At 44.2% G+C, this 16602-nt stretch overlaps 1 protein-coding gene across 7 annotated transcripts in view; it reads left to right on the top strand.

Moving 5' to 3' along the window:
- COL5A3 (collagen type V alpha 3 chain) overlaps positions 1–16602 on the top strand; it is a 142441-nt gene that overhangs the window by 98447 nt on the left and 27392 nt on the right. For all 7 annotated transcript variants that reach the window (XM_079967786.1, XM_079967785.1, XM_079967789.1 and 4 more), the window contains 9 exons: positions 4228–4281; positions 5268–5312; positions 5629–5682; positions 7189–7242; positions 9420–9473; positions 10745–10852; positions 14584–14673; positions 15642–15695; positions 15994–16101. In XM_079967786.1, the coding sequence (XP_079823912.1) occupies positions 4228–4281; positions 5268–5312; positions 5629–5682; positions 7189–7242; positions 9420–9473; positions 10745–10852; positions 14584–14673; positions 15642–15695; positions 15994–16101 (621 nt within the window). The remainder of the gene's footprint in view (positions 1–4227; positions 4282–5267; positions 5313–5628; positions 5683–7188; positions 7243–9419; positions 9474–10744; positions 10853–14583; positions 14674–15641; positions 15696–15993; positions 16102–16602) is intronic.

Raw genomic sequence — 16602 nt, 5'->3', positions numbered from 1 at the left:
TACCAGAGAGGAACTGGTGGCACCCGGAGCAAACAGCAAGCCCCACCCCCTGACCTTGACCAAACCAGGACCAAGGGCACCCATCCACCCGGAGCTCCGAGTTCAGGAGGACCTCAGAGCCAGCACGGAAGCAGGAGGGGAAGGAGAGAAAGGAGCCCACACCCCACCACTTCTGCCTCCACTGCTGCCAGCACCACCGCCAGAGGGAAACCGGGGTGTCCGGCACGCCTACCGAGGGAGCCACAGCCTCCCTCCCTCCCCCCCCCACAACCCAGTGGAGCTCTAAGTATAGGAAACAGCCTTACTAGAAAAATTAACCAATAAACTGAAACTGACATGGGGACAAATAGAAGAAGATGCCTTTGTTGGACTTGCGTTCGACCGAGCGACTCTTCCGGTCGGTCGAGTCCTCCGACATAATTAATGACCTGAGCCTTTGATGAGGCTCCAAGCACGTTCCCCTATTATGCAGAGTATCCAGCACGCAGGGAAGGAGCCGAGATAGTATGAGCTACATTGCAAAGAGCATTTTATTTCTAACTACACAGACAGAAAAGGAATAAACATGCTCTCTCTGTGAAAGCAGAGAGCAACTGGAACACAAAGGAACAGGAAACCAGTAAACATCACATCCGTCTCCTGTCTTCCGTGAGACTTCCAACAGTCTGGAATGTCTCTGGAATGTAAACAGAGTCTTGTGACTCAAAGCACTGCACAGTGGCACAAACAGAAACTAACAGCCTTCACCCCGGTATGACTCCCCTTTATCATATACATAGCCCAACAAGACAATGACAAAAATCCGCCAACAGCATACAACTCATTATGGCTAACCTGATCCAAAACACGCACCCATCCTACTCACACATGAAAACAAAGACCACCACAGCCAACCACAAATGAACAGCCACACCCTAGGCCAACCCCAACCTCTCTCACCACTAAAGGAACACAAGTGAACAGCAGAGAACCTGCACAAGCAATGCTGACACAAAACCCCACTTATATTAAGTAAAATGGAAACATCACCACCCGACCCCACCCCCACTCATCTTTTCCCCCTCCACCTCTTTCCCCCTATTCTTCCTAATATCTCAACAAATGAAACCGATTGGTAAAAAAAAAAAAAATTACATGGGGGGGGGAAATACGAGAGAGAGACATCACACATACCTTTGTAAATCAAGAAAATCTTTAATGAAAATACATTTATTTTTTTTAAAAAAAGATGAGCACCACAGCAGAGACCAACTAAGCTACTGAATGCCTGAGGGAATAAAAATGTATTGGACTAATGCCTAAAAACATATTGTGGTGCCAGGCAAGTTTCCCCCGGGAGAGCATTCCACAAATGGGGGCAAGGGAGGGACACCACTTCAAAGGCCTGTCATTTTACTCCACTGGAGCGCTCTAGCTATCTCTATCTCTATCTCTATCTCTATCTCTATCTATTGATCGATCATTCAATTGATACAGATCCATGTTGGCCAATTTCCTGTATTTAAGCACCTGTATTCCTGACCCACGCCACCTGAACATACAATTACTTACTGAAAAAACCAATTACAATGATGTGAAAATACTGATAAGAAAAGTGGGACAGAAAGATGTTGGGCCCCTTCAGTGCTGGCTTTTAAATTGGTCTTGAAAAGCCATTTATTCTGAGCTGCTTTTAATTAAGATGCTGAGCTTTATTAGTGTTTTATATTGCTGCTGGTTTTAAACTGTTGATTTCACATTGTTCTTATTGCCTGTTTCAATTAATTTTATAAAAGCTGTCTTATGAAATGTTTTAACTTTAATACTATAGCACTTATCTTTGGTTTTATTCTACTAATGTAAGCTGCCATGAGAGTGCTTTTACTAGGAGGGTGGCCTAGAAATCATTAAAATAAAAAGAACTTTTTAAAATGTGATGGGTAATGGCAAGGACCAGAGCTAAATATGGTTACTTCCATTTTCTGTGATATTTATTCAGAAGAAATGAATATTCTGTGTAACCCCCAGCAATTTACAGAAATTACAGAATCAAAATGCAGTAAATGTACTGCTACAAATAAAGATAGAATAAGAAAAATACAATTAAAATCCTTCATTTAAAACAGTGCAGGCAACTGAACAGGATAGCAGGTGACCTTCTCAAGTGGCCATGTAGTTGTTAAACAGCCTTCAGGATAAGATAGTGGCTTACAGCGCCCTCCGTTCAGCTGCCAAGGGACTGAGGCACCAACGCTGAACGTGACTCTGCAACTGCCTGGCTTCCCTGGCAAGTGAGAGTCAAGCCAATGGGAGACAGTGCTTCTGTGTTGCAGGCCATGGATACAATCCAGGAGAATACCTTACCAACAGTATCAAAAGCAGCTGAGTTAGGAGTCTTGACAGGGACACCCCTGCCATCTTTCCTGGAGAAGGTCATCAGGGTAAAAAACAGACCTGAATCCAGATTGAAATGAGTTCTGACAATCAGTTTCCCTGAAAAAGGCCTGCAGCCGGACTGCCTGCCCTTTTCTCAAGCACTTTGCCCCCAGAAGGAGAGTGGCCAACCAGGCAGGACATGGAAGAAACCTCTGAATCCAGGAAGAGTTGTTTCAGGAGTGGCTGCCCCACTGCCTCTTTCAAGTTCAGGGGCCTTCAGCACCCTTTCCACCCCTCATATATCATATCAGATACTTATACCATCTTTCTTTGCCCTCTAGAGAGCAAAAGGTAGTCTTAGAATTCCTGAGAGCTCAATATAAGGAGGATGAAGGAAAGGCAGATTGCCCGAGCTGCCTCCTCTGAATTGGGGACCTTACAATGCCCACATGTAAGAGAGCTGAGGGGACCAGGTTCAAGAATAGGCAGAACAACTTCATCCTGTAAGCTTAGCAAAGGTCTCTGCAACCAAGAACTCAGGGGCTGTGTAGGATTGACTCAGACACTTCCCTGTGCTGATGTGGAGCTGGGGGTGGAGGAGGCGGCTGCTTACCGTAATTTCAAATACATAGACACTAACAAAAAATTACTTTGCTGTCATTTTTCACCATGCTCTAAAGTTTGATGCTCATCTAAAATTGCACTAACATAACCAGTCAACATTTCCCATCCATCCATCCACTTGGAGCCATGGTGTTCTAATGAATGTAGATGTTATTGGGGGCTGTCTACTATAGAGCTGAAATTCTAAATCAAATCCTCCTGATTTGAATTTGCTCATGAGTATTTGAATTTATATTCTCATTTGAATTTTCTTCCCAGTCTTCATTTTTTCAATTATGGAAGCTTTTAGAGTGGTTTTTTTTTTGGGGGGGGGGTAAGTGATAGTGTGTAAAATATTTGATTTATCAAATTAATTGGCACTTCCTCCAGCTTCCTCCAAACTGACTCTAAGTAAAGTTGAATTTGGTGAGTTAATACCATTATTACCTTAAAACCCACTACGATTCTTTAAAAGAACTTCTAAGTCTACTTTCAGTGTGAAATTTGAACACACAAACATAACATTCAAAAAGATTACTTTAAAATCTTGAAATGTTACTTCACTTTGGATTTGGATGTCATTTCATTTCTGTTCTGGTGCAGATACCAGTTCTGAAAGGAGAAACCTTGCCTTTTGTGCACATCTGCCTGCAATCCTTACACTCTAACACAGGCGCTCTAAGGCCCATGGGTCACAAGCAGCCCACGGGAGTCGTTTAACCCATGAGCCGCCCACTCAGCGAGTCCCGGCTTGCGGTGCTAAGCCGGTGCAGCACGGCATGGGGACTCGCTTCCTTGGTGCCAAAAATTGCACCTGCGCATGTGCAGACTCTTAAAAACATGTCTGCACAGATGCTGGAAATTGTGGGCGCACTCGTGATCCGGCCCACGGAGGGATCTCCGCTGGAGTGAACCGGCCCAGGCAAGGTAAACCTTGCTGACCCCTGCTCTAACACCTCTCTTCCTGCAGCAAGTAACCTATTTCTGTCACTTTGGTCCATAATTCAGGCAGGGGGTTGTGCATGAAGTCATGATCATGTGACATGCCATACCCCCCCCCCCAAAGTTGCAATTCACTCAGTTATCCTCATGCATTCCTAGTTTAGCATGCAAGTGCTGTAATGACAGTGAGAGATATTGTCTTCTGGAAGTACCCAGTCTGGTTGCTCAATTTCATCACTCTAAATCATGTGGGACCTCCAAAGTCTGGCGCAGCCCCCACGTGGCATTTACCAGGCTATGAAATTAGTGTCATTTCTCCCTTTCTAGGGTCTTCCAGGTGAACGTGGTTTGCAAGGACCCACAGGAAAACCAGGACCAAAGGTATGTCTGTCTTTTTGCTGTGCATGTTGTACATTTCTCTGTGACCTCTGTTTGTTCACCTGTGCCCAGTGCTCTCCATTGGAGCACAACACTACTCTCATCTACATAATTTATGTGTTGGCTTCCACTGATCTCATAACAGGACCTTTTTAGACTCTGCCTAGAATATTTTCTAAGGAACAGCCCTGAGGCCAAGCTGTCTTCAAACCTTTTGTTCTCCCCTCCAACCCCCCCCCCGCCCAATCTCTAAGTTATGTAATTTCACTACTACTAAGAGGCAGAGCTGTTCACTAGAGACTACTGTTTCACCACAGGCTATTGTTGAAATCACTTGTACATCCTTTGGGTGGTTTAGCCATGATTACGACTTCTTTTTGCTGTGTCAGTTTCTTGCTTACAGTGCAGTTTCCTTTTAAATGATGTTAATTTAAATGAAGAACCTTTTGACGGTAAGAGCTGTTTGACCATGGGATGGAAGGTGGTGGACTCTCCTTCAATGGAGGTTTTTAAAGCAGGTCTTGGATGGCCACCTGTTCTGGATGCTTGAGCTGAGATTCCTGCCTTGCAGGGGGTTGGACTAGATGGCCCTGGGGAGCCCTTCCAACTCTACAATTCTATGATTCTATAGGTTATTTATGAACAAAGAAAACAAGAATATTAGGCCATACACTCAGTTACCACAACCCTCTCCCCAACTTGCTGCTTTTCCCACAGGGAGTAAGATTTTGATATGGAGGAGCATTCAAACGTGCTATTCAAAATTGAATAGTCGCAGGAACTCTGCACCAAGTCAGCCATCTGGATGAATTACTTGACTCACATGAATTTCTAGTCCTTATTGTGCCCCCAATGAATGAGAGCTTCTTAATGCTGCCTCTTCAGCCTTATTCCTCTAAGACCACTTTACATGCTAGTCCCCAACATTTATTGCAATCAAAAGCTGGGATCTTTTTCTGCCACCCCTCAACAATGCTTTCTTCCCACAGGGTGATTCAGGCCACGATGGAGCCCCAGGAATTGTTGGGGAAAAGGTAAGCTGAGGAATTAGGTCAGTGCAAGGGAAGGAACCCTGGAGAGGGTGATATCAGCAGAGTCCAGTTTCCTGCTTTGGCCGAAGAATCTATGATGTCTTAGATGCCACCAGAGTTGTGGAGGGTGAGGTTTTACTCTAGGTAACAGACCCATGCTGCAGTGGGTGGGAAGAACAACAGCTGAATTGAAGAATACAAATGCCACCAATGAGGTCTAAGAGGTTAAGTGATAGAGATGGGCAGGAGGAGGTCAAAGGCAAGACAAGGAAGATGGAGAAAACCTCTCACAATCACGTTTCCCCTTCTCTTTCCTCAGGGTCCCTCCGGTCCACAGGGCCCTAATGGATTCCCAGGCCCCAAGGGCCCACCTGTAAGTATCCCACGGACCCCCAGGCCCAAGTTCCTACTTGTCTAGAAACATGGTGTTGGTAGTCGTCCCATGAGGCATTCAAACACAAGAGTGTCTTGTGGAAGAAAAATGTACAGTCTAGCTGTTTTAGGCCGACACTTGAATTAGAAGTGCAAAGAAAGCAAAACCCAGTTTAAGCATCTGCTATGGAAACAGCCTGAGATAATATTGTGTCCTTTACAAGATAGGACCCAAGTATGTGAGGGCAAAGGGGGGAGGAGCCCATGGTGACAGCCAAAATGACTCCCTTTTGCCTTTGAGGTTTTGAGGTATTGGGAGGGGGGAAACTAATTCTTTCTTGGAGGTACTCCTCAAGAATCTTAAGAAGCCAGTCCCTGCCTCACTTCTCCTATAGGAAAAATGCTTTTAAAGCCAGTCTATATCTATCTGTCTGTCTGTCTGTCTGTCTATCGTCTTTGTTTGACTCTGATTCATATAACAACTTGCAGTTACTTGTATATTTTGTGAGATGTGTTGTATGGTATATATATTATTTTGAAATGGCTTATTTTTATATTTTGAATGACATCATACTGATTATATATTTACTAACAGTTATTAGCCAGCGTGTTGCATTTGCATTTTTGTAGATTGTCACATTTTGCAACACAGGGGTTTGTGTCTGTTCATGGTCACGGCAGTGCTACCTTTTGATATCTAAGCTTCTGATTTCTGGTCAGTATTTGTTTGAAGGTGAATTTCTGTTCAACAGTTCTGAAGAAATTTGTTCAAATTGAAATCTACCCCCACCCCCGTTTGTTGTTGCCACAGGCGATACATTCTGACAAAATGAACTTTATCTGCAACTTCTAACTGTATGAAAGAGATGGGGGAGGGGGGAACCAACATAAATTGTGAGGCATGTTTCTATCACAAAATTGCAATGTTCATTTTGAAGATTCCTGGAGAGTACCAGGTGGCTGATCATATTCGATCTCAGTTAAAAGAACCCCGCCCGAGCTGTCTTATTCCCATCTCTGCTCTCTGGTGTTTAGACTGGGGTCCAGCTGGCTTGTCTTCATATTCCACTGCCTTCCCCTCTCCTCCCATGTTCTTGATCAGAGCACTTGAAAGAGCACAATCCTTGTCTGCTTTTGAAGGACCCATGATCTGGTTTTCATAGGCTTGAAATGTTTCCCAACTGCTAATCTTTCTCACAGGTTCTTATTACTTTATTGCATTGGTTTTATTAATCTGCCTCAGCACAGGCTGTCCAACATGTGCTGCGTTGTGAAATGGGTACATAGTTTCACAACAATCTCACACCAAAAGACAAAAAGTATTGTAGGCAGTACCATGAAGGGCAGTTATAGACCAGACCGAGTCCTATGACACAAACCTTTTGCACACTTTCAAACTTTCTGGTGTGTGTTTGGAGTGTGCCTGCAGCTGTCTAAGGAGGGATTCTTGGGTAAAGGATCCCTCCTGGCCATCTGAGAGTTTTCTTTTAACTCCTGCTGCTTGTAGGGCCCTGCTGGGAAGGATGGTTTACCGGGACATCCAGGTCAGCGTGGTGAGCCAGTGAGTATCATTTTGAGCACAGTGCAAAGTTGGTTCTAGTCATTTGGGGGCTCTAGGCAAAGGCCATACATTCCAAGTGTTCTTTCCCTGTAACCTCAAACCCTCTTCTTGGCCTGCCTATACCAGCACGGGAACCTCCACCCTTTTCTCTTAATGGGCTTTGCATGCCACTGCTGGCTCTCCACAGTGCCTTCCACTTTGTTGCTGGAGCAAAGGAAAACAAGATACCATTTCCAAGTGAACAGAGCTAGCTGATTGGGCAACAGCTGAACCTCTGTTTAGTAATGGAAATGGTGAGGCAACTGTAGTGCTGGGCACATCAAGCAGTTGTTTGGCAGTGCCTTAACAAACTCAGCAAATGTTCCATTTTTTGAATGGATGAGTGGCCATGATTGAGATCTACATGGGACTCCTTGCTTGGTGCCATTTCTTTGGATCCTGACCTTCATTTCCCCTCCCCTTAGGCGAACCGATTCAGATGGCCCGCCCCTGCCACTTAATGTATCCAAATGGTTTCCAGAGAGTGGTAGGGGATGTTTTATCCCATGTTGATGGCCTTTCAGCTGATTCCCTAGTGACCCATTGGAATGCGGAGTTAACCGGGGCTATCAACTGTCTGGCTCTGAAGTGCACACTCTGAGTACATGGAGCCCAGACAGCCCCGTGGTTTTCTCCAGGGCTGAGGGCGATGAAACAATTGCTGAGACGGCTAGAGTGCCGGTGGCAGGAAACTCATTCTGAATTGGACCGCACACAAGCCTACCAAGTGGCGATAGCGACAGCAAAGAGGACCTTCTTTACCGCCTCAGCTGTATCTGCAGAAAACAGCAGCAGGAGACTCTTTCAGGTGGTTCACAATTTAACAGAACCACCTTTGCCCTTGGGGCCTAGAAAGGACCCCAAGATCTCCTGCAATGATTTTGCAAAGTTTTTTTTACAGATAAAGTCACTCAGATTCGGAAAGAGGTAGACTCCATCATGGGAGCAGGACCAGGGTGGGAGAATGCTAGAGTCCTGTCTAGTCAGTTTCATGGGATCAATTCCAATCTGTTTCCTCTGAGGATGTGGACAGGCTGCTTGGACGAGTGAAACTGACCACCTGTCTCCTTGCTCATCCTGGCTCATAAAAGTGAGCCGGGAAGGGCTGGGCGATGGGCTCTGCGGGGTGGTGAATGCTTCCCTCTGTGAGGGAGCCTTCCCAGACCCACCGAAAGAGGTGGTCATTAAACCGATTCTTAAAAATACATCTTTGGACCCAGCCAATATGGCCAAATATCGTCCAGTCTTAAATCTTCCATTCTTGGGCAAGGTGATTGAGGGGGTGGTTGCTGAACAACTCCAGGCATGTCTGGAGGATGCGGACCATTTGGATCCCTTTCAATTAGGATTCAGGCCTCACCATGGGACTGAAACTGCCTTGGTCACGCTGGTTGATGATCTCTGGCGGGCTTTGATACCATTGGCCATGACATCCTTCTGGTATGTCCCAAGGGGCTGGGAGCTTGGGGCACTGTTATACAGTGGTTCCACTCCCTCCTGGGCCATGTACAGAAAGTGGTGTTGGGGGATGAGTGTTCAGACCCCTGGGCTCTCACTTGTGGGGTGCCTCAGGGTTCTGTCCTCTCCCCCATGCTTTTTAACATCTACATGAAGCCACTGGGAGAGATCATCAGGGGGTTTGGGCTGGGTGTTCATCAATATGCGGATGATACCCAGCTCTACCTCTCTTTCAAATCAGAACCAGTGAAGGCGGTGAAGGTCTTGTGTGTGTGTCTGGAGGCGGTTGGAGGATGGATGGCAGCTAATGGATTGAAGTTGAATCCTGACAAGACAGAAGTACTCTTTTGGGGGGATGGGGTGGGCGGGTGTGGGGGACTCCTTGGTCCTGAATGGGGTAACTGTGCCCCTGAAGGACCAGGTGCGCAGGTGCCTTCTTGGTAGTGGCGCCCGCCCTGTGGAACGCCCTCCCATCAGATGTCAAGGAAATAAACAACTATCTGACTTTTAGAAGACATCTGAAGGCAACCCTGTTTAGGGAAGTTTTTAATGTTTGATGTTTTCTTGTGTTTTTAATATTCTGTTGGGAACCACCCAGAGTGGCCGGAGAAACCCAGCCAGATGGGTGGGATATAAATATATTATCATTATCATTATCATTATCATTTGTTATTTGTTAGGGATTTCATGGCAAAACTGGCCCACCAGGACCTGCTGGAGTTGTGGGACCACAGGTAAGGAAGAAAAGCTTTAGTTTTCATGATCACAGTCAAAACAACAAAAGATATCAGTAGCCACCAGATGAAGAATAGATGGTGGACTAGAGATGAGGGGTTCAGAACTTCACTGTGGGGTCTAGAACCTCCTTTGTGTGATCCTGTGCAGAGGGCAGATTCTGTCAGGCCTTGGCCTTGCTCTGAGTCAGGCTGCAGCTCGGTCCAGTTGAGGCACAGGCAGATAAGGATAAAAAGAGCTGAATGTTAGAAAGCTGATCAATGACAGGGAAGGATCAGGTATCAGCCATCAGTTTAAGGAGGCTAGGAATCTGCTGGCTGTTCAGGGACAAGTTGCTCAAACTGAGCAACTGATTTACTGCAGGAGTCAGTGTGTCCCAATAGTCTGGTTAAATCACCTGAAGATATTCAAGCTGGGAGGTCAGCTGACTTTCTTTATTCATAAGGCCTGGTCTGAGGAACTGGAATCCGGCAGGTGCAAGAGGAAAGGTGTTGGGGACTCTGGTTTGACACACACATACACACCAGTGCCTTGTAGCTTCTCACAACTGTAAGAGGATAATAATTGTCTTGTTTGATTGGAATAAAGTAGGCTGCAGATCTATCCAGTTCAGCCATCAATCTCCACCAGGGGATAGTTAGATACCCCGCGAGATGTTTGCAAACAGAGTGTGGTAGAACTATTTATTCCCTGTTTTCCTTTTAAGGGGTCAAGGCTTTTTAGTTCAGAAGAAAAAATGGGAAAGACACAATCAAGATTTATAGTGATTAGAGAGAAATTGCACACTCCCTTGCTCTATCAATACTCATAGTCATTGATTGGAAATAGGTTCAGAATACAGGAACAGAAATACTTCTTCAGGCAGCTCATAGTTAACAACAATACCCACAAAATGTGATGATGGACACTAATGTACATGACTTGGGCTGGGGGACAGGTAAGAGAATTCATGTAGGAACGGAATTATCCAAGGCTGTCAACCATGATAATTTTCAACAATAGCAACAGCAGCAGCAGCAAAACCCTCCATGCACAGCCGTCATAATCACGGGTGCAGGAAAGAGGTGGTTGGGTGGGAAGGGGCAATCTTTTATCATGCCCTGCTTGTTGCTGCATTGTGCAATACATTCTCACTCTGGTGTCTCATGAGGCCTACCGGGAACTAGGAACCAGCAAAATCCGTTGCCAGTTGTCCCAGTGCATCCAGGCAGTCTCTGCTGGTTTTTGCTTCCAAACTGCTCTCAAGTGGTATACCTTCTCCGTACCACAGGGAAACTCTGGAGAAACTGGTCCCATGGGAGAGAGAGGCCACCCAGGCTCCCCCGGTCCCCCTGGAGAACAAGGGTTGCCAGGTGCTGCTGGAAGGGAAGGTGCCAAGGTGAGTGCTCACCCAGGAAATGTGTGTCATAATAACAAGCTATAAGAAACTTGTGAATTAACACATCAGATCTGACACAAACAAGAAATAGGCTTTTAATGCCTACTGCTAATTTAAATTAATTTATGAAGGCTGGGATTTCATAGAATCATAGAATTGTACCCAGTCCAACCCCCTGCAGTGCAGGATTCTCGACTAAAGCATCCATGGGAGACGGCCACCCAACCTCTGCTCAAAAACCTCCAGGGAAGGAGAGTCCACCACCTCCCAGTCCACTGCTGAACAGCTCTTACTGTCAGAAAGTTATTCCTATTTTTTTTTTAAAAGTTTTCCATTCTTTATTAAGTTTCATACATAACAAAAACAAACATATAAACAAAAAATGTTTAAGTAATCTTATGTAAATATACAAATAAAAATTGATTCAATCTTATACAGTCTCTTTTGTTCAACGTTCTTACTAATGTGTGATAGTCTTCCCACCAACTCCTGGTGCATTTAAAATTTCTATTATCGAATGTACGTATGATTATTACCATCTTTTGATATTTTCTAATACATTCTTACAACATATCGTACCAATTTTCCTTATTTCTTTGTTATTATTTTATACAGAGGTCATTCAAATGCAGCCATAGATGTCACACCACTGTTAAATTTTTGTAAATATCTCTTAAACATGTCCCATTTTTGAATAAATGATAGTTTTGTGTTACCTCTCAACTGATAAGCCAATTGTGCCATTTTTGCATATTCTGGTAATTTATTCTGCCATTCCAATCTCTTTGGAACCCTTTCCTCTTTCCAGTTCATCGCGATTAACATTTGGGTGGCCACTGTTGCATATAGAAAAATTTCTTTTACATTTTTTGGTATTTTCTCTGCCAATGATTCCAAGCAGGAAAGCTTCTGGTTTTTTATGAATGTTAATTTAAAAATCTTTTTCATTTCATCATAAATAATATTCCAAAACTCTTTGGCTTTCCTGCATGTCCACCACATGTGGTACATATTTCCTTCACTTTCCCCACATCGCCAGCATTTGTTTGAGACATTTTTATACATCTTTGAAAGCTTTGATGGAGTGAAATACCATCTGAACTGCATCTTCATTAGGTTTTCCTTGATGGTATAACATGTTGTAGACTTCATATTTGCTTTCCAAAGAGGTTCCCACTTGCTGATCAGAATGGTATGAACAATATCCGGGGCCCATTTAATCATTACTGTCTTCATTGCTGTCTTCACCTCCTCCTCCTTGACTTCCCAGTCAAGGACGAGTCGGTACATCTTTGAGATTATCTTGGTTTTATTATTTAATAATTCTCTTTCCAATTTAGAGGGCTCAGTAGCAAAACCATTATTATTATTATTTTGTCTTGTCCGAATGTCTCAAAAAGTTGGTGGTATTGTAATCATCCAGAGAGCTGATATTTAATTTCATCATAGTTCTTAAGTTTTATTTGATCCCCTTCCTCTATTAATAAAGAGTTATATATCATCCAGCTCCCTAATGTTTAGTCAGGAATCTCCTTTCTTGTAACTTAAATTCATTGGTACGGGTCCTGGCCTCCAGAGCAGGAGCATACAAGCTTGCTCCGTTTATATTTTTCTAGTTCTATGTTTTCTTTTGTTTTGCTATATTTCAGATTTTGTACGCTACTAGATGTAGGAAGTTTAGAAAAAAATACAAAAATAAAATTCCAAGGCATGATTTGATGCATTGAGTTTGGCATCAATATATTTGTTTTTTAAAAAATACAGTTAATCAACAAAACATTTGAGAGTTTTTTAAAGTATTCCTGAGGGTCAAATGGCAAAAGGGTGAAAGCTGTTTTCCTTTTGTGTACAGTGTTGCTTCACTTGTGTTCCTTGCAGTTTATGTGGTACCAGAGGTGGGCTAGATATTTTTGCAGATTTAATAATAATGTTTAGTATTTCCACAGGACTCTAGAATGTGCAGAGTACTTCTATGTTTTCTCACTGCAGCAATACTGTAAGGCAAAACAATATTATTACCTACATCAGGCATAGGCAACTTTCGGCCCTCCAGATGTTTTGGACTACAATTCCCATCATCCCTGACCACTGGTCCAGTTAGCTAGGGATCATAGGAGTTGTAGGCCAAAACATCTGGAGGGCCGAAGGTTGCCTATGCCTGACCTACATACTGCAAATGGGGAACTCGGCTGAGACAATGGTGGTATACTCCATTTAGGATTGTCCCAAACCAGCCATCTTTTCTGAAGAGTTTTCTGCATTTCTGACCCAAGGAAATGTCATGGAATGTCTTGGCTTGCATAATTTTGCTTTCCTGAATAACTATTGCATATTAGGGGTGGCATGCCAATCAATTGTTAATCAAAGACATTACACAGGAACCTCCTGTCATGGTGCAGAAGATAATTTCTTCAAGAATAGAGAGGGCAGCTCCCTGCCATCTCTCCCCATTGGAGTAATGTCTTTCTGCTTGTGACACATGTGGGGGGGAATTTCCCTTTTGAATACCACCCACCAAAATGAGAAGGATGAATCTGGGCAAAGATGCCACCAAACTCTGATCCTAGCCTGAAGATAGCTCAGCTGCCAGCTGTTTTGGAGGATTTCTATCCCAAACAGATAGGAACCTCTCACTTTAGGTCCAGCTCTAGAAATACTAAACTGTAAGGAGCTTTGGATTTACTTTCCCAAAGTTCAGAGGAAACAGAACATAAAAGAGTGTGAATTATATTTACAACATGGGAAGGTTGCTTAACAACTGCTGCACAGAGCAGCATGTGGGGAAGATTTTAGTAAGGAATTCCAGAGAAAATCATTTCAACACCAAAGTCAATGCATTTAAAGAAGGCTTATTTAGAGAAAGGGGGGAAAGTAAGGAAAAGAAAAGCCAACAATCACATGCACACACTTGCAAATCTAAAAGAGGTTCTGAGACAGTGGAACACCAGATTTGGTTATCTGTTTGGATGGTTCCAAGGGGAAGTGAGGGTGAAGCTTGCATATTTATGGAAATCTGAAACCAGTAAAAGCTGATATTTTTATAGTTAGATTGGTGTTTGGATCAACAACTAGGAAATCTCCATCTCTCATGCAAGCATCCATACAAAAATTACACAGAGACTGCTTCTGCCTCTTTAATACATTATTGTAAACAAGGAATTGAAGATGAAAATGTGCAATGAAGATAAAAACAAGGGTGTATATCTACTCAGGGACCACCAGAGGGGTATCAAATCACAGACACTCAAGAGGGAGCTGTTGGTTTTCATCATAATACAGGAATTGTCAAACTGCCAAATTCTGTCTGTAATAGAATCCCTGTTGAAATTTGGATTGTTAATTCATGCAGAGTTCTTTCATGTAGTCCCAACATGGACATCCATGTTAATGTCAATGGATCTATTTCATGTATGTTGCAAAAGTGCTGCATCTGGGTTTTTTTAATATATAGTTTCAGCATTTCGGTAAAAGCCTACATGGGAACTAACAATTTATTTCTGCAGCCTGAAATCTTCAAAATCCAATGCAATGAGACACGTGTGCAAAGTACACATGCATGAAGACATCTGATATCCTTTATGGTCTAAAGTACAGGAGGGAAAACCAGACCAGCCCATATCAATATGGACAGAAGTATTTCCCATGCAGATGGACAAAGAGGGCATAATTTTTCTCCCAAGATTTTGTACCTCTTTCCTTCTCCCTGCATAGTAACCAGGTTTTTTTTCTAGGGTGATCCTGGACCTAGTGGCATCCCAGGCAAAAATGGCCCTCCTGGAATGAAAGGCTTCACTGGGGCTCGAGGTCCTGCTGGGGAGACTGTAAGTGTTTGTCACATGGGTGAGAAGGGACTGGTGTGTGTGTGTGGGGGGGGTGTTACTCCATTGGATATGGAGCAGAAGCTGCAGCTTTGGCATATCCTGCAAAAAGTTTATGTGTGTCTCATTTATCACCTTTCTCCTTAAACTAAGAGCCTCAAATTATGAAGTTTTCAATGCAGCCCTCCCCCCTTCTAAATGCTGCCTACACACCTCTCCCCAAATCAAGCTCAAGCAATCTGCACACATAGAGATCATGCCCACATTTGAGGAAGGTGTAGCACTTAGCCCACCAGCTTCCTTTATTTCTTAGAGCTACTTTCATATCACCCTTCAGTCACCCTTTTTGGCATACTGCACCCTCTGGTGAGAGACTTACCCTATAGTGCAGAAATAGCCAATATAATGCCCTCCAGATGTTGCTGGACTACAGCTCCCATCCCCCTTCACTGTTGGCCATGCTGACTGGAACTGATGGAAGCTGGAGTCTCAACAACATCTGGAGAACACCTGCCATAGTGTATGAACCTAGAAATGAAGTAGAAGCACAAATACAAATGCATTTTGTTTTTACTCTGCTAGAGGCACATTCCTGCTTTCACAATTGGGGTGAAGTTAGCTAAACCTTGGCTTGGGTCTGTTAGTTATACTTTGCCTCTGACCCTAGAGGAGGAACTCCCTTGCCCAAGACTTCCTGCAACCAATCTGACTTTTCATTCTAAATCAATTTTTGCAGGAAACCAAAACAAAGGAAGATGCTTTAGACTGATTCAGGTCATGGACCCATCTAACTAAGTATTGTTTATATTGATTGTTCCCAGCCCTAACTGGAAATGGCTGGGGATGGAATCTGGGATGTTCTGTGTACAGAGGATGTGCTCTGCCACTGAAGCTGCATCCATTCACTTCAGGTCTCAAAAAGATGAACAATTCTGAACCCTCCCTAAATGTTTGTTTTGTTTCCTCCACAGGGACCAACTGGGTTGAAGGGGGCTGAAGGGCCCCCTGGTCCTCAAGGTCCCACAGTAAGTAGGCTGGCATTTCCTCTGGGGCTTAAAAGGAAGGCAGGAGTCCTCAAATATGTGTTCTGTGGGGCACAGTAGTGTCAACTGTTGATGAGGTAGAGCAGCCTTCCTGACACGGTACGGGCTGTGATAGGGAAGCATTTGTTGCAGCAGAAAGGAGTCTCACCTGGAATGCTTGGAAGTGACATTGCAGCCTGTGTTGGTTTGGTAAAGATGACCGTTGCCTCCAGAAAGAGACCTAGAATAGTGAGGACTCCAAAAAAGGAGATGGGTATATATGTTTGTTCTCTTCCAACAGGGTTCCCCTGGTGAACGTGGCCCCTCAGGAGCAGCTGGGGGTATTGGGCTACCCGGGCGAGGGGGCAACCAAGGACCTCCTGGCCCAGCAGGGGAGAAAGGGGCACCGGTATGTATCAGTCACACTCCCATGCCATCAGTGACCAGTCACTGAAAAAGAAAAGTTCATGATTCAACCCATGGGCATAGTCAGGAATTTTGGGGGGGTTGGGCAGAACCTCAGTTAGCTATGCATTTTTATTGATTTAGGGGGGTAGCTCCCCCTCCCTGCTCCCCCTTGGCTATGCCCATGCCTCAACCCATTCAGGAGGCCACACCCCTGACCCTGCCAACTCAATAGGGCTGAGGTGTATTCAGCCCCCAAAGTCTGTTGGGATGGGGCTGAGCCCTCCCCAATATTGAGGGCTTGGGCCTTGCAGCAATAGCGACAAGCCTCGCCAGGCCTTGTGTGTGTGTCGCAACACACTTGATGTCATACAGCATTTCATGTGATCAACTAATATCCAGTTAAGTCCTACTCATAATAGATCCATTGAAATTAATGGACTCAAGTTAGTTGTGCCCATCAGTTTCAGTCAGTCTGAGTAAGACTAAGATTGGACATAAATGC

Source organism: Podarcis cretensis, assembly GCF_951804945.1.
Source record: "Podarcis cretensis genome assembly, chromosome: 2".
Taxonomy (NCBI): Eukaryota; Metazoa; Chordata; class Lepidosauria; order Squamata; family Lacertidae; genus Podarcis; species Podarcis cretensis.
The sequence above is the reverse complement of the archived record's forward strand: the minus strand, read 5'-3'. Positions and strand labels throughout refer to the sequence as shown.